Source organism: Quercus robur, chromosome 3 (assembly GCF_932294415.1).
Source record: "Quercus robur chromosome 3, dhQueRobu3.1, whole genome shotgun sequence".
NCBI classification, from domain to species: domain Eukaryota; kingdom Viridiplantae; phylum Streptophyta; class Magnoliopsida; order Fagales; family Fagaceae; genus Quercus; species Quercus robur.
Window position 1 is genome coordinate 39,354,115 of NC_065536.1, and position 24,049 is coordinate 39,378,163.

A 24,049-nucleotide genomic window follows, 5' to 3' on the forward strand; every position below is an offset into this window, starting at 1 on the left:
GATCATGTGATTTAAGATTGCTTGATTTATTAATTTTATATCTAAGAAAGGCTTAGTTTTTGTGATAAGTGGAGGAAATGATCTTCTATTTTATCTCAACTGTTAGTTTTTAATATTGGTGAATGGTGATCCACCTAGTTTCTTTGCTAGTTTTAAAGTATTGAGGCAAGGAGATTCTTTTTATCTCCATTATTTTCTTCTTCTAGTTATCTACATTGTCAAAAGAATGTGCTATACATAGCAGTGGAAGGCAGCAGATTTCTAACAGGGTTCCAAGTTGGAGATCATGGGGAGGATATGGAGATTCCTCATCTCTTATTTGCAAATGAAACCATTCTTTTATGTGGAGAATCTTCTGAAATATTGAGAGCTATCAGATGTGTTCAACTTTGCTTTGAAGTTGCGTTCAGAATGAAGGTGAATTTAGGTAAAAGTAAACTACTACCTGCCCACTGGGAGAGGTGGGAGGACTTTCTGAGTTGGCTGTAACATTGGGTCCATGTTATATAGGTTTGCCATTGGATCTTCTTTCAACGCTAGGATGATTTTGGAATTCTATAATTGAGAAAAGTTTGACAAGTTAAAGAAAATTGTATTAGTCAAAGGGAGGAAGATTGACTCTTACAGCCCGTTTGGATTGAGGGGGGAGGGAGAGGAAGTGGAGAGGAGTAAAGTAAACTTAGCTGAAAATAGGCTAATTTTGGGCCAACTCTACTCTACTCCCCCTCCCTCCCCCTCAATCAAAACAGACCATTAGTAAAAGCTATCCAATCTATCAACCTATTTTCTGCCTTTATTTACCATGCCCATTCACATAGCTAACACACTAGAAAGCTAGGAAGCACCTGCATGGATAAGGGTGCGGGTGGAATATGGCGACATAGCAAATTTTGAAAAAAAAAAAGGACACGGGTGCAACGGGATGCATTTATTAATTAATCATTAATTTTTTTTTTTTTTCTATATATTGCTAAGCATTTTTTTTCACATAATGGTAAATATATATCAATTAATAATTATTATTATAAAATCAATCAATAATTATTTTATATATCACTCTTAAAATATATACCAAATAAATGACGGAAGTGGAGGAGAGTGGATCACATATCCTTAAGTTAGTGGATATCACTTAATAAAATAAATAAAAAGGAAAAAAAGCATGTAAAGTTGGCATCCACTACAAAGTTTAAAAAAATAAATCAAAAAGAAAAATGTACTTGACTATGCTACACGTTTCCCACCCACCACATCAATACATCACTTCACGTGATAACTTGAGATTTTGGATCTAGTTTCAAATTCATTCATCTATTCTCATTTATTCGGCTATTCCCCTCTCTCTCTCAGTCTCATTTCTTTCATTCTTTGTCACTGTGTGGGTGTCACCTTGAAAAGCAAGCTGAGCTGAGTCGAAAGCTTGAAGAGTCGAAGCTTAAAAACTTGTATCGAAAATAAAATAAAAAATAAAAAAATCGTGTGGGACGTGCGTGCAACTGCGTCAATCGTGTTCAACACAAGTGCGGCTACCATGTAGCTGCACTTGTGCTTCCCAGCTAGAAAGGTCGCAGAGGAATTTTCTTTGGGGAGGGTTATGGGAAGCATTCAAATTTCATTTGGTGGAATAAAATAATATTTTTTTTATTTTTATTTTATTTTATGATGACTAGTGGTTTGGGTATTAGTAAGCTAGTAATACCAAGTACTTTTAATCAAGTTCCACTAGGAACATGGCTTTAAAGGAATGGTGTAGAAGGTGATTCGAGTGTGAAGACATATTATAGGTGCAAATATGGAGAAACCTGAGGTTATTAGATGTCTCTAGTGTTGTTAAAGAGGGATGTGCCTGTCAAGGTTTTTTTCTTAAGGAATTATGGAGCTTGATGGGTCATACGTTTGATTACGGTATGATGCATATGTGGAGCTTCTTTACAAGATTAGTTTTTGGTTTTGTTTGCCTTAGCTAGAGATAAGGAAGCCCCTATTGCTTCATGTTTGAGTAGATTGGAGGGAGGGGTGCATTGTCAGAATCATACTTTCATATAATATTTTTAGGATTGAGAGTTAAGAGTCGACAGAAGAGTTTTATGAACTTCTATTCTAATTTTCCATCAGATGAGGGAGGATAAGGTATGTTGGTGGTATTGAAAACTTCAACATTCAATCCTACTATGAAGCTTTAGAGGAACTTGGAAGCTTGGGTTCCCATCGAAGATTATATGGAGGACAAGGGTTCCACATGAGGTTGCATTTCAATCCCACTATAAAGCTTCATTAGAAAATTGGGAGCTTGGGTTCCCATGGAAAATATATAGAGGACAAGGGTTCCATGTACGGTTGCAGTTTTTGTTTGAACAGTTGCATTGAGGTAGATTCTGATAGTGGAAAATCTTCTCAAGAGGATAATTATTGTGAAAGATTGATGCTATATTTGCAAGGAAAATGGAGAAATAGTGAGACATCTTTTGCTTCACTAATTGGTCGCAATTGAACTATGGGCACTTGCTTTTTGTATGGGGCTAGATGGGTGATGCCGAAGACAGTTATAAATTTGCTGGTTTGTTGGCAAAGGAAATGCAATATGGGTACTAAGAGTGAAATCTGGAAAGCTATTGCATTTTTTAGGTGTTTCTTTTTTTGATAATTGAATAGTTGGGGGTGGGTGGATTTGAACCTTAGATGTCTCTATTGAAAACATCAAGAGGTGCCAACCAGTTAAGCTATAAGGCTCTTGGCTTTTTAGGTGTTTCTCTAGTATACTTCATGCATTAATGTTCTAGTCTCAATAAACTAATCATCTAATTATTAAAAAAAAAATCCAATTCATCAAACTGTCACAAATAAGTAAAATATATTTGTTAGTGACCACAGAACAGTAAAAGCAGAAAATCAAGAAAATTAAAAGAATACATAGTAACAACAATTTTAAAAGTGAATAATTTCAAAGAAAGAAAAATAGAAAAATCCACTGAATGGAGTAGTCACACTAAAACACAAATATCTTACCACAAGAAATCCAAACGCAAGTCCAGTTCCCAATATAACTAAATAAGGATAGTTCCCAATTAAGTCAGATGGAGACAAATAGTCCCTACATTTGAAAAAATAACAGTATGTAAACCCATCTACAAATTTTAAAGAAAAACATGTAAAAAAACATATAACAGATTTGGGTCATACCAAACTACCACTCCTCCCAAGAGTACAGCAAAAGGGTAAAGCTGACAAGAAACAAGAAGAAAACATTATTACATATCCTATAAGCAATGAAAAGTGATAAGTATCCAAAAGGTAGCAGTAGTACCATTGCTAATGCCAGCAGCATGCTTCCATTTCTTGCCTGAACTACCTTATAAACATTCTGTACACTGCAAATAAACACAAAACAAGGGAGATCTAAGCTGCCTTTATCAAACAACAACATTAAGTCAGACATGTAGGCTGGCTGTAATAGTGTAGGCAAACACATCAAATGCAATTAAAAAGCATAGAGCCATATACTTCCTAGAGCCTGGCGCAAAGCACATACAATTGCCAACTGCTTTACTTAAGTACAGCACAGGTTTTTCAAATATAATGTATAATAACCTCTAGTAGAAAGATTTATAACATATAATAAATAATAAATAAATAAATAAAAGTTAATAAACTCAAAATAATAATATAGTTTGCCAATAAGCTCACTAGGATAGTGCATTTGCACAAAGATTGTAAGTTCAAATTTTAAATAAGTAAATTCAAATTCTTAAAATTTTAATATAGTAAATTCAAAAACAATTATCAATAGATAATACTGAAATAATCTATAATCTATTCATATAAAGTTTACACAGCATTTTTCTTTACATAAGTATATGAGAATTGGTCCCTTGAAGTTTACCAATAGGCAAAAATACATTGTTGGTCCTTGAAATTTACCAAGTGAGCGTTTTTTATCCCTACAGTTTCAAACGAGCACTTTTAAACATAATTCCAAAAAGAAATCGTTTTCTGGAAGTCATTTTAGTAAAAATTAAACACCTTTTCCACTTTTTTCAAAGTTTGGTGGAAGATTTTGTTTTTGTGTTTGTCATCGTCATGAGCCATCTGGTGAGATAACTCAGCAATGTAATTGTTGTCCTTGTCATTGTCCATCTCGGCCAAACTGAGTTTTGACTCAACTAGGGAACTAAAACCCACCACACCTCGGTGCTGGCAATGAAGCCAGAGGAATTACTGGCCAGAGACCATGGCAGACTTGAGGCGGTGGAGTTTGAGGAGAGAACTTGAGATAGGGAGGGTGGCTTTTGAGTGAGCGGCTTCCTAGTCCCTACTTCATTTCATCCAAACCCGAATTCCTAGGGGTGGAGGATGTGACAGGCTTTGTTGGGATCTTAATGGAAGTGGGAAGTTTGATATTCAGTCTTTTATCATAAGATTCAAAATGCAGCTCCTTCCACTTTCCCTTGGAAGGACATTTGGAAAGTTAAGATTCCTAAAAGGGTGGCTTTTTTCATGTGGACAACAGCTCATGGTCAGATTCTAACCTTGGATAACCTTATGCTTCGTGGTCGCCCTTTGACGAAACATTGTTGTATGTACTGTTGTAATGCAGAATCTATGGATCACCTGTTACTTTTTTGTCCAATAGCTAATTCTTTATGGATGTATATGCTTCGGTTGTTTGAGATCGATTGGGTCATGCCAGGTTTAGTTGTGGACTTATTATTTTGTTGGTATCATTGGCTTGGGAAGCATAGTTCTGATATTTGGAATTTGGTTCCAGGCTGTTTAATGTGGACCATTTGGACTGAACAGAATCGGCGGTCTTTTGAGGATGAGGGGAAAACTGTGGTTCAATTATTAGAGTTTTGCCAACGGACCCTCTTTAATTGGTCTCGTTGTTGGGGTTTCTCGAATTGTTCTACCCTTATGGATTTGTTCTACCCTTATGGATTTTCTTTCGTCTATTAGGATAGATTAGGGGCTACTTCTGTCTTTTTGTTCCTTTTTTTTCCTTTGTTCACTACTGTGAACTCTTTGTATTTTTCTTGATATTCTTTTATTAATAATATTCTCTTCTTACTTATCAAAAATAAAAAAATGAGCATTGCAAAATGCAAACTCACAATACAATTTACTGTCACAGAAATAATTGAATGCCAAATCTCTCCAAAATCTGAAGAACTGAAATCCATTTGTTGGTAAGGAATGAATGAAGGCTTTAAACTCTCGCTCACTTTTAGTCACAGTATACCATTTACAGTTTTACAGAAAACACTATGCAACTAACCCCAACCACACAACTTTGTTCAGTAAATACAGAGAAAAGTGAGAAAGCTCTTTGGACCAGATGACTCTAGTTTCCCCAAGGCCATCAACTACTCTGCTTTGTTCTATTTCCGAGCAGGGGAGGAGCTGCCACTGGAGGTGGGGGATGGGTTAGGGCTCAATTTGGTTTGGTTTGATTTGGGGAAAATGGGTTTGATTTGGGTTTCTAACGTGTCAATAATGATTGTAATTTTTTAATATTATAAACATTGCCACATCATTTAAAAGATGCCACTGCATTGCTCCGTTAACAGATTAAGCGCTGATTTTTTAAACTTCAAGGACCAATAGTGCTCGCTTGGTAAACTTCAGATTGTAACTTCAAATACCAAAACAAGGTATTTTGGTCCATGATAATAATCTATTCAGATAAAGTTTAAACATAGCATTTTTTTGCAATTCTCTTATGCTTTATAAATGTATATAACTTTGATAGTTATTAGTATATAATTCAATAAAAATATATCCAAAAAACAAAGACCAAAAAGCATAAGAATAATAAATTCTTTGTTTTTGTGTGTGTGTGTATATATATTCATGTTAATTTTGTTTTTTTAACTTTTTGATACGTAAACAAAAAATTATTTTGTAGTACAAGACCTTAAGAATAGTGTTTGTATAATAAATCAATGCTCCACGTCATTTTCTTCAAGATCAAGCAGTTACTATTAATGATTCATATCTTTTTTAGCCAAAAACAAAAGTGCACCTAAACATGCTTTAAGCTTCTTCAAAAAGCACAAGAAAAGTGCTTCTAAGTCACACTTCATTAAAGGAGCATTGCTTCAGCCAAGCGAAGCACTTAAACCTCAGGGCTTAGAGCTTTAAGCACTAAGCACGCCTAAGCACACCAACACAAGTCATAGTAAGAGACAAATCCTTTTAACTCTATGCCATCAACACTAATTGATACACACAATTAATTTATTTAAATATTTGTGTAAATTCACACTTGGTCACAAAACATGTCTAGAAGGCCTTACACAGAAACACATATGCATACACACCCCATTGTGCAACAATACCACAGCAATGTGATATCATGGAAATGCCATTCCAATGTCCAAAGGTCAACATTACAGGAAACAAAAACAAAACAAACAAATAAATAGTGCTGAAACTTCAATCTATTTAAGCTTCCCATCCGAGTTCTGACCACTAAGTCAAAAGCTTGGGCATATTTTGAACAAAATCTCATTTAGGCTCAAATAGGTTTACCAAGTAATATTGACTTCACTCAAGTCACTAGCCCTGCCTTTGACACCCCAGCCTTGTGGTTAAGGTAACAACTTCCGGCATGGCTAGCTCCGATAGTATGACGAGCAGTGTGTGTAGCTGTTTAGATGGTAAAAATAATGATCTCTGCCATTGCACATCTAATCAGTTCGTCCCTGGAACTTTAACCTTTAGTCATTTGCTGACTTAAGATCCACACTATTTCCATTTCTGCCCTCTTTTTTAGCAGTGGAACTATGGACCACTCTCCTTACCATGGAATTACACACTTGCCGTGATCTCTAAAATATTTCTTTTTATGTTCAACTTACCCCATTTAAACATAATTTTCCCTTGTCTTCATTTCTATTAATTTCTCTCTTTTTTTCCAAAAAATATAAGTCAAGATCAAATTAAAATGATGTGCCTTCTTGTTTCTTTGTTATTCCTATCATATCATAGAATGGGGAAAGCACCTGAAGGTTGCATGTGAAAGAGTCCATCTAAAACAGTTTACAATACATTGAAGAAGTCATAACAGATGCATCATGGTCAGAAAATCACGTATGATGACAAAAGTCACATGCCAGAACAGAAAAGGCTTTAAAACCCAATAATTTAGGGTATGGAGAAGAACATACTTGAAAATGATTGTTGGTATTACAGCAAAAGCAATCATCAGAAACAACACTGCTCTGTTTGTAGGAATTTCTGAAGAAAATAAATAAATAAAAATGAAATCATTACATTTCAAAAAATTGCAAAAGGATTTCAGGAGTTTATTGACAAACATCAAGCAGGTAAGAAAAAATGGAGATGAATTATCAACTGAAATTATGAAATGCCTAGTACAAACTCTTCCTGCAGAAGTACAACTTATTTTCTGGCATCTTAAACAGAGAAAAGAAATTGTGACTTAGCAGCAAACAGCAGCCATATCAAAGAAGGAATATATGAAAGAAAATGCAGGATGGAAACAGTGCACAATTGGTAAGGACAACAAGAAAAGGAATGAAATGAAAAAAAAAAAAAAAATGTAGAATTCATGTGTATATATTACCAAATTAGGATCCATAGAAGAAATGCTCAAATCCTAAAAGCATTGAAATAAATGCCTTAATGAAAAGGTAGAATGTGCCATGCCAACAAAGATGACACTTAACTACACAGAACCAATGTCAGCAGAAGAGGAAAAAATGGAATGTAATGCATTTTCACTACAATTTCCAGTGAAGGCCACATGAGAAGAAATAAAATAAAAACCTTTAGGCCAACATTCACTGAATACAACACTTAACAAGATAAAACTACCTAAATGACATTGGCTTACATAAATAGGGTAACTCCACACAAAAACTTCAAATAATACCACTGAATCACATTCTCTATGACCTCACCAAAAATTTTAAGAACACTGCTGTAATCTAAAACTGTTGCAGATCATTTAGAACAGAATCTATAAAAATGAGACAGCCAAAGGAGGACAAACAATCAAATGGACAACATACTGAGAAAAACCCCCAAATAACACATCTCATAATAAAAACATTATGGTGGGTCTGAATCTTGTTAAACTATTAAAGTATAATATGCAAGATATTAAGCAGAGATTCCATAAGGTTTTTCCAGATCCAAAAATGATGTGTTGTAGGTCGTTGGCTTTATAAAGAATAATCTTACCATGAAGAAAAGGAACCCAATTTAAGAAGGGCAAAGACTTTCCTAATTGTTGAGCCCACCACTCAGCACCTGGAGAAGTTAAGAATTTGAGTATGAGAATCAAATGATTCACAGGGTATATTTCTTAGCAAAGAAATGTGAATTCTTCCAAAATTTCATGGAGCTCAAAAGCTTAGTGTAGAACAAAATAAAGGCAACCCAAGAAAATTACAGTGTCTTGGATTTTAAATTAAGTTTTAGAATACTGATTGAAAGTGCACAAAAGCACATTACTTAAAAGAGGGGTAAGGAAAAGGGTGTGGAGGGGTTGAAGGCACATTGATAGCAGGAGCATACCTACAATAGCTGTGAAGAAATGAGCCACATATATCAACATAAGACCCTCAGTAGGCCCGTTGATAGCTGGAAGAATAAGGGTATTGGTGAAATAGCTGTACCAAGAAAATCAAATATCAATAATGCTAATAAAAAAATCCAACAGTCAATGGAATTTACATATATCAACAATGACAAAACCAGTTCTGAAAAGCATAGTTTTAAACAATAATTAAAATAGTGCAAGGATACATTGAAGTCAAAACGCACAAACAGATCTGTAATCATCATCCAGGATCAAACAGCAAACAACAAGGGTTTTAATATATCCCCCACAAAAACCAGAAACCCCCAGCTATGACCCCCAGTAGACGGGAGAATCAAAGAAAATTTTTCATTTATAATATTCAAATGTATACAGCAATCCCTTTTTCTTATTGATGGAAAGTATAAATAAAATATTATTATAGTTTACAGATCCATAAAGGTAGGAAATAATGCAATGAATAAAATGCATAAATAATATGGGCATCAATTAAACTTACTGTTCCCATGTTGCACCATAAAATGGAATAGCTGAAATTACCCAGAACCAGAAAGTACTTCTTGCACACAAAGCAGTGTTCCCAAAAGCCAATGCTTCTAACTATATTTAAGAAAGAAAATGATAAAGGTGATGAATTTCCAAGGGCTACAAAATGACAACCAAATCTGATGATACATACCGCACAAGCAAGAGCATCGCATCCTACAATATATTGGGAAAGGCAAGAATATTATTTATCAATATTAACACTTAACCTATGGAAGAAAAGGAAATACAATATACATGACAAGGGTATATTACCATGGTCAAAAAGCTCCCCTAATGGACTTGAGGAATTTGTCCGTCTAGCTTGCTTCCCATCAACAGCATCAAAGGTCTAAATGGAACTAGTGAAAGGTTAGAAAGAAAAGTGGTAAAAAGAATAATTAATTAAAAAGGAAAGAAAGGGAAAGAGAAGGGCATGCCAATACGAGAATATTGATGAATAATCAAGTATGAAATACATTGCAGAGGGCACTGCAGAAATTCTATCTACGAATCAGGGAATGAGATTTAGAATAAGGAAAAAAATTAAAATGCAATAAAAATTTCAATTTATAGAGACCAAGGAAGTGTGGATATGGCAAACTCCCCATCATGTCCAGATCTGAATTTTGTCCTATGAAGCACAGGTGCGAATTTGGATTCGGGTTTGGGTTTGGGTTTGGGTGCGGATGCGGATGCGGATGCGGGTGCGGGTGCGGGTGTGGGTGTAGGTGCGGGACTCAACAATTTTTTAAAAAGTAGGGTGCAGGTGCGACAAGGTGCGGCAATTAAAAAATTATTAAAAATATTTTTATTTATATTTTCTATATATTGCTAAGCATATTTTTTTATATAATGATAAAAATATACCAATTTAAGAGTAATGGTAAATATATATTAATAAATTTAAAAGCATATTTATATATATTATTAAAATGTTTACACAACTCCAATTTTAGCCCAATAACATATTTATAATATTAAATTATTTTCCTTCAAAAAAAAAAAGTAATGAGGTGATAAAATCAAGTATTAAAGAATAATAAAAATTGATGTGTAAAGGTGATAAAATCAAAGAATCAAAACCTGTATTTTTACTGCTTTCACAAGTTCCAACATTTTCTATCTTTTTGACTTTTCAAGTCCTTATCTCTTATACCAATACACCTATTCAAAAATCTATCCACAGTCCACAACTTTCTCCCTTGCTCTCTCTGTAACAGTTTCAAGAGCTCAATTTATCTCTTCTTCCTTATCTCAATGGCGTCCTTATCTCTTCTTCCTTTTCTCTCTCTCTCTCTCTCTCTTTTTTTTTTTTTTCTTCTCTCACAAGGCCATATGAAGCAGAAGAATGGAGGCCGGTGACATGGTGGCAGACCGTTTCGGTGTCCGTTTCAGCCAGAATCAGGCCGTATCGGCCTGAATTGGCACCGAAAAAAAAAAAAAAAAAAAAACTGACACAGCACGGACGCGCGGTCAGCAGCATCACACACCGCATGCCACGTCGGTGCACGTCGGGTGCGGGTGCAGCAGCCCTGGAGCTGCACCCGTGCTTTCTAGGATCTGACACTTATTGGACACAGTAACTCCAGGGGTACAGTTGCATGCATGTCCATGACATTTCAGGGGGAAAAAATTTAATGATTTCAAAGACAGGACAGACATACCAGGGACAATCTGAACACAGGAGGTTATAAAATTTGGGGGGTGGGGGGAGAACTTTATCTAGTGAAACCTTAGGAAATTCCACCTCTCTCTCTCTCTCTCTCTCTCTCATTGTCATCTTTCACTTATGCATCGTCCTAGTCTTTGATACCTCTCTTCTCTCTATTCTTTTCTCAGATGTTGCTTCTATTAACAGTTTGCTCCTACACCAGCTCTTAAGACTGCAGTGGGCCTTCGCAATCATTATAAAATACACCAACTTAAATAATTTATTAATTCAAGCCAAAATACTTGAAAATAGGTGTATCACAGCAATGTTAGAAGCCACATACAGCTTGAAAATATCTGTATTTTAGAAGCCCAAAACAGATTGAAAATAATTTCTCAAAATTATTAGTTGTTTTTTTAAAATCTAAAACTAACATCAAATATACTTTAAAATTATACTAATTAATTAATTAATTGCCATCTCTCCACTGTATCATATCCTTGTGTTTCAAGAATTACCTGTCATTCTTGTCCATATTAAGGTTAGCAGCAGCATACTAAAGTTTCCACAACTACTATGCATTCCAAACCATTCAATATATGATTAAATCTAGTGGAGACTAAAGCCTTACAACACAATCCCCATCATTCAACTTGTTTAAAAAACTAGGGATGTTCAAAACCCCAATTCTCTTGACTTCAATAAAGAAAATAAGAACAACATAACAATAAACAAGCCTTCATCCCAAATTTTTGGGATCAGCTATGGATCTTAACAGATGAGTCAAGGTCGGCCACAAATATTCTTTTCTGCCATTCCATTCTATCCGAAGTCAAACTCTCTAGTACTCCTTAATGTAAGTTGATTCAACTTACATTCGATGTACTCTTTTTTAGTCCAACTTAATCAAAAGCCTTTAGATTCTGAAGTGCCTCACCAAAATAAGAACAGCATAACAATCAATATAAATTGCAAAGGCAAAATAGCAAACTATAAAACTAAAATTATACATGAAAGCGAAAGAAATAGGAATCAGGAAATATTGTATAAGTAACTTAACTTTATTAATCTATCAGCTGTCACAAAGCATGCCTAATATACATAAAATACAATAACATGATTGGACAAAACAACATTACAAAAAGCTTGAATAAAATCCAAACAAACCTGATAGAGAAAAAGAAGCAATCCGTGGGCAAAATGAACCCATCTTGGAGGAGACGAATCCAAGCGAGGTGAATATATCTGAAACAAAAATTATGAAGGATTCAGAGAAGTCAGAAGGCACACAGAACAGCATCACTTCTCTTTATAAATTTGGAAGCATGTGAAAGAATGTTTCATGCAACTCATTATGTAACAAATTATATACCAATTTTTCTGTCCAATTACAAAACAATCAATCTAGGGCACAGAGCACACAAATGGAGGCTGCCACATGACTATTTAAGACAATTGGGCAATGAATGCTTTACAAAGTATTTGGTGCAGGACAAACCAAAAGAATGTAACAGTAAATCAAAGAGTATGAAAAATAAAAATAGGGGACATAGGAGCCAGCACCTAGGCCTGCTTGGAGTCAGCAACATGCATGGGAAAACCTATAGGAGTCAGCATCTAGTGACACAGAATGGAAATTGTGAAAGGACTAGATCTCATTCTAGCTAGACACAAACCTTTAAATTCATAAGGGTCTCCTTGAATCCACAAGAAAGAACTCTAGAATCCACCATAAATAAAGAAAACCTCAATTTTATAGTAAGTAGATTGTTAATTCTGTTTTATAAGTTGCAAGCTTATTTAAAGTCTCAAAAAAACTTATTTTACAAGGAAAAAAAAATCTATCTAAGAACTAACAAATGATAAAAATAAACTCCATATGTTGTCCTACATTGTACCAATTAAAGTAGAACAGAAAGCATGAAAGGGCTAGATATCATTCTAGCTAGTTAGACACAAATCCTTGCATCCATAAGGACTTGAATCCACAAGGAAAAACTCTAGAATCCACCAGAACTAAAGAAAACCTCAATTTTATTGAAAACAAATTCCTATTTTCGTTTTACACAATGCAAGCCTATTTTAAGGCCCAAAAAAACATTATTTCACAAGTAAAAAATATTCCTAAACATATCCTAATTGATAGAGTACCATAATATGACTATACTTTGACTAAGAAATCCTTAAAAACACCTAAAATCAAGGAAATAAAAACTATGATGGTAAAAGTGCACTTAAGCTCAAAGCAGGAAGCCCCATGACAGGAAGCCCCAAGACTCTAGCACTTGTTACCTCAAAAGCTAGGCTCATTCAGGCACGCTTTTTCCAAAAGCTCAAAGTGCGCTTTTTGGCACTTTTTATATTTTTCAAAAAAAAAAAAAAAAAAAAACCAAAACTGAATTAAAACTAAAGGATCTTGACATTATCGATATAAACCATTGATTTGGCATATTTTTAGTGTAACATACTTATCAAAAAAAAAATATTTTAAGTGTAACTTGTCATGAAACCCATAACCTCCCAGTTCTTCTCTACTTTTATTTTTATTTTTTCTTGATTTTTTCTCCTTGAAACAATAACCCACCCAGCTTCTTCTTATTCTATTTTGTCCCTTTTGGATTACTTCTTGGTACCAATTACCATATTGCCATGTCCTCATATTCTTAGCTCATCCATGAAAAAAAAACAAAGATATGATATAATAAATTTGTGGTAATTGTTTAGTTACTTTAGTGGTTGATGTTGAACATAGCAAACTAATTCTTATAGAGTTATAGTCATTATGTGATTAAATTATTAACTAATATTACTAATTAGTCATAGGGCATTATGGATATTTGAGATTTAAGAAAGGATATTACATGGAAGTACTTATATCTAGTTGATCCAAAAAAATAAAATGACTTGTAATTTTGTGTTAAAATTGCAAAAGTAGGGCTTATCTAAATGTTAGATGAATTATATAAAAAAACTTATTTCAATTTATATGATAATTTGATCATTTGATTGTTGCATTTATCATTAATAATTATCTTTTAAAAATGTGTGCTTCACTTCAATCAGGCGTGCACTTGAGCTTTGCACTTTGCGCCTAGGCTCCAAGATGCCTTTGCGCTTAAGCGCAGCCCTTGCTTTTACCAACATTAAATAAAACTCTCCCCAAAAAACAAAAATTACATAAAACCAAAATATCACTCTTCCGATGCTTTTGAGCAAGTCAGTGACCTTACTGATATTGTCTCGAAGGTTGTTCCACCAAGGGATGGTACTCCTTTAGCTTTTTCACTCTCCGAAGACTCCGAGTTGTTTCAACAGCACCATTTGCTGGGTTACAACCACTTTTCCCCTTTATCCGAGATGGGTCTTGATATGAACGAGAGTGTGACTCCTAGGCTGATATGGGATGTTTCTTTGGCCTAGGGTAAGGGTGGGGAGGACTACAATTTTACGGATGTTGCTCCTCTAGCACTGTGGGATCCTAATGGTGGCCTCAATCTTGCCACAAAAGGATTGTGAAACAAATGGGTTTTTTTCAAAGGATGAACTGGAGCCTTCAGAATGGGTGAGCATGATGATCAAAGGTTTGGCTACTTTTGTGGAATTCCCGATTGCTTGTTGTGAGAGGCAGTGTACTGATTTCTTTAAAAAATTGGAGAAAGTGTGGGAGAAACAAGCTACTGTTGTCAACACTCGTCGGGCAGGTATCTCAAGCCAAAAAGGTATGAGGGAGTTAAAAAATTTGATTTCCACTATCAATTATGAGAGGCAGATTGAAAGCCTCTGGGTTGGGTTTGTCTGTTTATCCATGAATTTGAAGCTTCTATCTTGGAATGTGAGGGGATTGAATAATCCTCATAAAAGACTAGTTGTGACAAATCTTCTAAAGAAGTGGAAATGTGATATTGTTTGTTGCCTTCAAGAAACTAAACTAGACAGTACTAGCTCTAACATGGTAAAAAGTATTTGGGGCAGCCCCTTTATAGACTGGGTGGCTTTAGAGGCCATCTGTATAGCTAGGGGTATACTTCTGATGTGGGATAAGAGGGTATTTAAGAAAGTTGATTTTATGGCTAGAAGGCTTTCAGTTTCAGTCATTTTGAAGGGTGTGGCAGATGGTTTTGAATGGATCTGTTCGGGGATTTATGGACCGACCAATGGAAGCCTTAGGGATGTATTATGGGCAAAGCTAGACATTGTGAGATGACGGTAGCTTTTGGCTTGGTGTTTGTTTGAAGATTTCAATATTATTAGATATCCATCTAAGAGACTTGGATGTTCTTTGTTCAGTCCAGTCATGTTTAAATTCTCGGATTTTATTGCGAAACACTCTTTGGTTGATTTTCCTTTGGAGGGAGGTGAGTGCACGTGGTTTCATGACTCTGACAGACCCTCCATGTCCAGAATTGATAAAATGTTGGTGTTTGCGGATTGGGAGGATCATTTCTTAGATGACCCAAAGAATTCTTCCTAAGGTGGTGTCTGATCATTGTCATCTACTCTTGGAGGCAGGAGGGATGTCTACGGGGAGGAGTTCTTTCAAATTTGAAAATATGTGATTAAAGGTAGAGGGCTTTGTGGATATGGTGCGTCAATGGTGGAGTAGTTATCATCTTTTGGGACCTCCTAATTATATTCTAGCATGTAAATTGAAGGCTCTCAAAGGGGACTTGAAACACTAGAACAAGCATGTTTTTGGGGATGTTTCTTTCAGGAAAAAATGTTTGATGACTGAGCTCTTAGACATTGATATGAAAGAGGGGATGCAAGTTCTAACCCAAGTGGACAGAGACGAGTGGTGGTTAAATTTGATATAGATTTTTTGGCTTCTTTGGAAGAGATTTCCTGCAGGCAAAAATCTAAGGCGCTGTTTATCAAAGAAGGTGATAATAACACTTGCTTTTTTCATAGACTTGCTAACTCTCATAGGCGAACCAATCAGATTAGGGGGGTGGAGGTTGAGGGGGTTCCATATGAGGATGAGTCTAAAGTTACGAATTTTTATAAGAAATTATATAAGGAGCCGGAATCTTAGAGGCCTACTATTGATGGTTTAGACTTTGCACGTCTAGACAAAGTTGAGAGGTACTCTTTGGAGAGAGAGTTTGAGAAGGAGGAGGTTCTAGAGACTCTTACGGAGGCGGAAGATGATAAGGCACCTGGGCCAGATGGTTTTACTATGGCATTTTTCCAAAAATGTTGGAGTGTACTAGAACAAGATGTTATGGCTTTTTTCACGGATTTTTATAGTCAGTGTATTTTTGAGAAGTCTCTCAATGCCACTTTTCTATGTTTGATCCCCAAGAAAGTCAATGCAATCAATATAAAAGACTTTTGTCCTATAAGTCTTGTGGGTAACCTTTATAAACTTTTGGCTAAGGTGTTGGCACATAGACTTCGTGGGGTTTTGGATGAGTTGATATCTACTTCTCAAAATTCTTTTGTTGGAGGGAGACAAATCCTAGATTTGGTTCTAATTGCTAATGAATGCTTGAATAGCAGATTGAAGAGTGGCATCTCTAGGGTTATTGTTTAGATAGACATTGAGAAAACATATGACCATGTGAATTGGAATGCCTTATTTTATCTTATAGAGAGGATGGGTTTTGGGGCGAGGTGGGAGAGATGTATTAAGGCCTGTATTTCTACAATTAAATTCTCAGTTCTAGTGAACAAGTCTCCTGTGGGTTTTTTGGGTAGTTCTCGTGGTATCCGCCAAGGGGATCCCCTGTCTCCACTGTTATTTCTCTTGATTATGGAGATGTTGATCAGGTTGTTGAAGAGAATGGAAGATGGTTTTTTTTGTGGTTTTTAGGCAGGATCTCATAGACAAGGAGGTTTGAAAATTTGTCATCTTCTTTTTGTGGATGACACTATTTTGTTTTATTATGCTTCCAAAGAACAGTTATTATACATTCGGATGGTATTGAATTTTTTTGAAGCTATTACGGGCTTGAGTCAATGGTGGTAAGAGTGAGATTGTGTCAGTGGGTGATGTTGGGAATTTGAATGTCTTGGCCCGTGTTTTATGTTGCAAGGTGAGTAGTTTGCCCATGATTTATTTGGGCATGCCACTTGGGACTCATTATAAGGACTCATCGATATGGAACCCTATTATAGAAAAGATGGAGAGGCGGCTCTCTGGCTGGAAACGCCTATATCTATTGAAAGGTGGCAAGCTTACTTTATTAAAGAGTACCATCTCTAGTCTTCCCACCTATTTTTTATCCTTGTTTACTATTCCCCAAGCGATGGCAACTAGACTAGAAAGGAAAGGGTTTAGAGGAATTTCCTTTGGGAAGCCTCCGAGTATGTTTTTAAATATTCATTGATTGCTTGGGAGAAGGTTTGTTTGCTTGTTTAGGATGGTGGTTTGGGGATCCGGAGGGTTGGGTTGTTTAACCAAGCTTTGCTTGGTAAGTGGTTATGGCATCAAGTTATTGCAACCAAGTACGGTGAGGCTAGAGGAGGCTAGTGCACTAGAATTGTAAGAGGTACTCATGGGTGTAGGATGTGGAAGAGCATTAGAGAAGGAGCAAAGAAGTTCTTTGGACAAGTAGTGTATAATGTGGGGAGGGTCACCGTATTAGTTTCTGGCATGATCCTTGGTGTGGGATTACTCCTTTAAAGGGCCTTTTTCCTGATCTATTTACCTATTCTCTGTTTTAATAGGCTTGGATTTCTAACCTCATTGTATTTGCCTTAGAAGGGGGAAGTAGGAGCTAGAATTTTCAATTCCATCGAGCTCCAAAGGATTGGGAGCAGGAAAATGTTTGTTCTTTCATTGAGTTTTTGTATTCCTCTATGCCAAGGGGTGAGGGGGATGATACTTTGACTTGGAAGTTGACTAAGAAGTTGGTGTTTGATGTGCGCTTTTACTATAAGTTGTTGTTTGGTCCTCTCAATGAGGTTTTCCTTGAAGTGTATTTGGTGTGCAAAGGTGCCTAAATAGGTGTCTTTCTTTTTATGGACAATCGCTAGGGATGGGATACTCACTATTGATAATCTAGTTAAGAGAGGTCAATCTGATAATCTAGTTAAGAGAGGTCAATCCTTGATTAACAGGTGTTGTTTATGTTGTTGTGATGGGGAAACTGTGGATCATCTTCTACTCCACTGTAAGTTTTCTCATGCATTATGGAGTGCAATTTTTGAGGTATTCGGGATCCATTGGGTATTGCCGAAGACAGTTAGCTCTCTCCTCTTTGCTTGGAGAAATTGGTTTGGAAAATATTTGTCAACCATATGGAATATGGTCCCGGCATGTTTAATGTGGCTGGTTTGGACAGAACGTAATACATGCACCTTTGAAGAAAATGAGAGAACCTTAGATCTTTTAAAAGCTCTTCTCTTCGGTACTTTGTTTAAGTGGGCGCATGTTTGGGGTTTTACAAATTGTATTTCCATTTCTGAATTCTTACACTCTATTAGATTAATTTTTTGAACCTACTGTATTTTTTCTTGATCAAAATGTTCACCATCATGAACATGATGCTCAACATTTTTGAATAAAAGTTTTATTACCTATCAAAAAAAAATTAACATATGATAAAAGTAAAACCTCATATGTTGACCTACATCATCTAGGGTTGGCTGGAGTCAACACCAAACCATTGGGACTGATTTCTCTCCAAGCCACCTACATCAGTATTTCAACAAGAAATTCATACCAAGTAACATAGAGCTTCAATTATTATAGAAATTGTTACAAAACCCGTGCATTTAAGGCACAGAGCACACTAAAACTTGAATGTACATTATATCTTGTCCATATCCCACATAACATTCAAGCTTCATGGGTTTAAGATACTTATAACCTTGTGAAAGATTCTAAAACAAATAATTACATATTATATGAATAAACACAAATCACAATAAAACCCAAACACAAGAGTGATTACTAAGGAAAAAACCCTCGACCAAAAAAAAAATAAAAAAGTTGCTATATAATACACTTACAAACCCTCCTACTCTATAGATGTACTTGTATCCAAGCTCCCTGCTCCTTTTAGCAACCAGCAGTACCAGCCCTTTCTCTTTCAGTAGTACCAATTCCACAAGTTGAGGGTCTGTTTGGTTGGGTAGAAAACAAGAAGGATAGAAAATGGAAGAGAAAATGGGGGAGAAGTGTGTTTGGTTGAGAGTGGAAATGGAAGGAGAAAATGGTGGGGCCCAGAAATTTTCTCTCCAAGCCCACCAAAACCCAATCTCCCCAAATTGGGGAGAAAATAGGAAGGAAAACAAGGCTTGCTTTTTGGGACAAAATACCCCGGCACCAACGTTCAATTCTTTGTACTTATCTTTCTTTTTTATCTTTTTCTGATGCTGTCTCATTCTCTCTCTTTTTTTATTTTTTGGGTGTTCATCTGTTTCTTCTCCTATCAGGTTTGTTTTTCTGTTTATTTTTTATTTTTTATATAACAGTCTTGGATTCTTGAATTTTTTGTGCTTTTTAAAAAAAAAATAACTAAATAAATAAAATGTCCATTCATACACAATATTTTAATAAAATATAATGTGTTACTTCTTTTTATCTTATAGAGACATGATGATAAATTTTACAAACTATATTTTCTATCCTCTCATTTTTCTTCTCAACCAAACAAAAGAGTTTTCCATCCCTCCATTTTTCCACACCCCAACCAAGCACATAAAAAAAATAAAATAAAATCTCTTCCATCCTCCCACTTTTCCATCTCCCCAACCAAACGGAACCTTAAGCTAATGGATGGTCCAAGGCCACTTGAATGTTTTGGGATGATCTCTATGATTTCCAACACCAAACACTCAATCCATAGTCCAAAAGGATAAATGGGAGTGTTGGATTTGATCTCCTCTCAAAGTGTATGGCAATTTGGAGAGGGTGAAGTTCTAGAGGCTATAATAGGTTTTTTCTCTAAGGGAATGGGTAGACTCTCCTTCTCACTTCATTGAGTTAGGGTGTGATTTCGTGGATTTACGAGACACTAAAGAGGGGTGGTTGGATAGGACAGAAAGGTAACGAATTCCTCTTAGGTGCAAACTCGCTCAACCAAAATTCATGCTGATTTCAGGCGCAACTCTTTGCCAAAATGATTTTCTAAAAATTGTCATTTCACTCAAAATTTGCTGGACAACGAAATTTCATTTGAGCAAAATTCTGGCTTCTGCAGTTCCAACTTCAGCTTCTGATCCTTGTCTCAAATGCAAATACAACTCAAATGAAATTTAATACATGGAAAAACTTACAATTTACACAGACTTTGTCACAGAATTAGCCAACACTACAAATTCCTAACAATATATTTACCCACTCAAGAGAGAGAAAAAAGGTACTAGGAAAGGAGTGCAAGAAAGTTGGGCTTGATAGCTAAGTTGTCCAAAAAGCTCATAGGAGGACACTACAAATTTATGACCAACAATACCAAAGATGTAGACACAACTAAACAGAAATTCTAGCATATGTTTTCCCGCAAAAATTTTAGGGAAAATTACAATTTATTATTTACTCTGCGTCCCTCACTTTTAAATATTAACTGGTTTGGATTAAACTATATATTTTGGTGAAGTATTAATGAATCCACTCCACAAGAACACCATGATAATTGAGGAAAATAATGGGAAAAAGGTTGTTCACAACTAGGATGTCAATTAGAGGATGTTGATGTGATATCACTTGAGGGTTCATCAAAACGTACCAATTTAATCCAAATTGTAAGGAGGTTTGCTTTGTTTATCTAAGAGTAAAGTAAAGTGTAATAGACCTAACCTCAGGGAGGTGAATTTTAATTTGCACAAATTTTTAACTTCTCATGCTATCAAACATGAAATATTTAAAGGAAGTATACAGCACTAATTACAAAAATAATAATAGCTTTTTCTTCTCAAAAAACTAGTATCATAAACAGAAGAGCCTAACAAATATGAAATTAAAAAACATGATAATTGAGGAACTCCCACTCACATAGCTAAGCAGTGCTGAAACGACTAAGAACATGAATCCCATAAGTGTTATCTGACAAAATATAAAGATTACTGTCAGTGAATAGGCATGAGTATATTACATCAAAGCAAAAGTTACAAATGAATGCAACGATACAAAGGAGCCAAGATTACAATACCATGTTTGGACTGATAAAAGATCCCGAATGCAACACCAGAAATCAAAGAAAAAGATAAAAGTCAGCATATCTCAGTAAAATAAAATACTAAAACTTGCTTGGAGAAAAATCATTAACAAACGTACATAGTCAGACTGATAGAAGTTCCCAATAAGGTGAAACTTTAAAATATTAAAGCCAGGGATATCATATAGGACATGACATAATTGAAGGTAACCCATCCATATAAATAGATAGTTGATATGCCAACAGTAATAAAATAAGTGACTCATCCAAAAATCTACAACTACAGATCTAGTGCGCAATTATTTAAAATAAGTGCGGGTCCAATGAAAGAATATCTTAAGAAACTATATATCTTCCATCACACACAAAATCCATAATTCTCAAACTAGTACGCAATTATTTAAAATTCGTGTTCAAAATCTGTTTAAGATTTAGTTGCAAGAATTCTATGCTATCAAACAAATTCTCAAGTTACTAAGAAAGCATTTAAAGACAAAAGACCAGTTTCAGTGCAAATTTGAGCCTTCTGATCTGTAAGAACTTTGTCCTAAAATCAGAAAATTCCAACCTGAAACATTTGAAATTCATGATTTTTGATATTTTTTATTAGACACCCAAAAAGATTAGGAAGCAAAAATGAACTTTCAAGTATAAAAAGATAAAGAATTGGAGAAACTGACACCACTGCACATATGAAACTAAAGGTACATACTCCAACACCAATAATAAGATTATGATATTCATGTAATTCTACAACTCCTCCATCTATGCCTTTCACAATTTGGCATACAATCAGATTAGATACATTAAAATTAAAGCAAAAATAGGCATGAGTGAAGCACTTACGGCATCCAAAGAGGAAAGATCTTAACAAAGCGAGTCCAAAAGGGCTGGAGCACATATTTGGCAAGGTAGGAGTGATCCACACCACTGTACTTGTACCTATGAAGAGCCGCTACACCATGTGCCCCTATATACCCCATTCTTCCAAATTTGTCTAAGAAAAAACCCGCTAAACAATGGATTTCAAATTAATCACTGCAATAAGCATGAGCATTTGGATTTAGATGAAGATGAAGATGAAGATGAAGATGATGCCGATTATGTCAAAGAAAATCCAAGAAAACAAAGGTACAGATCACGCACGGAACGGATCTAGAGAAAAACGAGGAGATAAGAGTAGATCAGACAAACAAAGAAGAGAGAACATTGGAAAAGTGAGAAAAGGGAAAAAAAGAAAAAAAGAAACTTGGCCTTTTGGAAATTGGAATCACTGAAATATTAGTTAAATACACAGAAATTTACAATCCCCCATCATTTATAAATTTACAAGTTTGGCTGTAATATTTGTAAATTTTGAAGTTTGGACATAATTAGAATTTGTGAAATCCTTCACTATAAAAGTAGTTTCCGATTGGAATATTCCAGTGACAAGTGCATTCATTAATACAAGTTCATTTTATTTATCTTTGCTTGAGATAATACAATATATACTTACAAAACAGCACACAGTAGAATTCAAACTTTAAGAAGTGATCTCTCTAGTAGTTAAAAAAAAAAATACTAACACTTGCTGTTAAAGTTTACAACATAAGTGCAGCATAAACTAATATTTATAAATGGCAGTGCAAAACAACACAAGAACAAACATAGCCTTGACTTTCCTCACAAATTAAGTTCTGTACAACTATACATTTAAGCAGAATTAAAAGCATCTGATCTGAAATGTTAGTACAAAAGATTTTGTTCAACTAACGAGATAATAAGAAAAATCGCATCCAGTTGATAAAAACAAAGTTTTTTTCAAATCTCTTAAATATTTTCAAACCTGACCAAATCAGAGCAGTGGAGAATGGTATGGAATGTCAGAAATTTTGAATTACCGGAAAATACTTTACTGAAACGAAGGGTTTACTTCTCCAAATTCCACCACTTTCCCAAACACCACGGAAACTGCAGAATTTTTTTTTTTTTTTTTCAGTAAGGAAAGAGAAAGAGAAGTTTTTGTACGGAAAGATGGGGAGGGGGGAGGCGTTAAGTAATACTGGAAACTCCAGATCTTTTTGGTCTCCCGCCCTAATGAAAAAAAAAAAAAAAAAAAAACTATTATTACTGCCTACTACTCTGTTTCATTCTCTTTCCTTCTCCTTTTTTTCTTTCTTTCCTTTTTTAAATAAAGTTAGGGGGAGAATAAAAATCAGAGTGGTGATAATTATACCGTGTATTAGAGACACGATTTCATTTGAAATTGTAAAATTTCATCATGTCATAAACTCATCGTTATATGAAACCGTATTTTAAAAACACAACTTCACAAGCTATGTATACAGCACTTTATAACTAGTTGTATGCAACAATGTTACTAAATTTTTTTAATAAATTGTAAACGAGGTGGAATTGTTTCTTTGTTATACGTAGAATGTTAGAAATATATTATTAATAATAAAGTTACAAGATACAACATAATTGTAAAAGCAGTGGTATGCTAATTTGAAAATATTGTGAAATTATTGTCCTTCGAATGACTCTAATTTGGAAATGTTATGAAAGTGTCATTTTCTTATAATGACTTTATTATGGTATATAAGAAAGTGGTGTGTCTTGCCTTTCGCTAGACTATTCCGCTCCCTATAATGGAGAATAAAATAGCTCAAAAACCCTATGAACCAATAGTATGGTAGATAGAACTTGACACCAAGATTTACAACACGTCTTTCAAATCTATTAAACTCACCATCTAGATTTCGAAAGCATGCCTTTCTTTCATTACTAGTGAAGGATTAGTTGTTGCAAGGTCAAGAGGATCTGAACGAACTCAACCATGCTGGCCTAAGGATCATCCAACACTTAAGTCAAAGATTCAACCTCTTAATCTTTAGTGTATGGAGATTTAAGGTTTTTCTCATACCTAGAGATCAAATATGGTTGGATCCTCAAATTATGGGGCTAGATGAGTTTTGACCTTGGAGATTTTTGCCCTTGATTATAACTAATCATATTCATTTTAGGGTAGTGATAGATTTGCATGATCTCCTCATGGGAGATATGCTCTTTCTTTATGTGGTTAACCATTTAAAAATTGAATTAGATATTGGTGCTTGATGGTGCATAAAAATCGTCAATGACTGATTGTCCTCGATCGCTCCAAAGGGTACTTGAAGAATAATAAACTAAGAACCTAACAAAGAGCACTAGTGGGGT

At 35.1% G+C, this 24,049-nt stretch overlaps 1 protein-coding gene across 1 annotated transcript in view; it reads right to left on the reverse strand.

The window, feature by feature from the left end:
* The window catches only part of LOC126717985 (choline/ethanolaminephosphotransferase 1), a 34,342-nt gene extending 11,407 nt beyond the window's left edge, over positions 1-22,935 (reverse strand). Inside the window, exons 1-14 of the mRNA XM_050420006.1 lie at positions 22,677-22,935; positions 21,695-21,886; positions 20,843-20,852; positions 20,686-20,736; positions 11,913-11,990; positions 9,368-9,443; positions 9,246-9,268; positions 9,066-9,166; positions 8,542-8,636; positions 8,206-8,274; positions 7,167-7,236; positions 3,305-3,368; positions 3,181-3,221; positions 3,007-3,091 (exon numbers count right to left, since the gene is read on the reverse strand). Coding sequence (XP_050275963.1) covers positions 3,007-3,091; positions 3,181-3,221; positions 3,305-3,368; positions 7,167-7,236; positions 8,206-8,274; positions 8,542-8,636; positions 9,066-9,166; positions 9,246-9,268; positions 9,368-9,443; positions 11,913-11,990; positions 20,686-20,736; positions 20,843-20,852; positions 21,695-21,831 — 900 coding nt within the window. The 5' untranslated portion in view covers positions 21,832-21,886; positions 22,677-22,935. The remainder of the gene's footprint in view (positions 1-3,006; positions 3,092-3,180; positions 3,222-3,304; positions 3,369-7,166; positions 7,237-8,205; positions 8,275-8,541; positions 8,637-9,065; positions 9,167-9,245; positions 9,269-9,367; positions 9,444-11,912; positions 11,991-20,685; positions 20,737-20,842; positions 20,853-21,694; positions 21,887-22,676) is intronic.
* Positions 22,936-24,049: the final 1,114 nt, after the last annotated feature.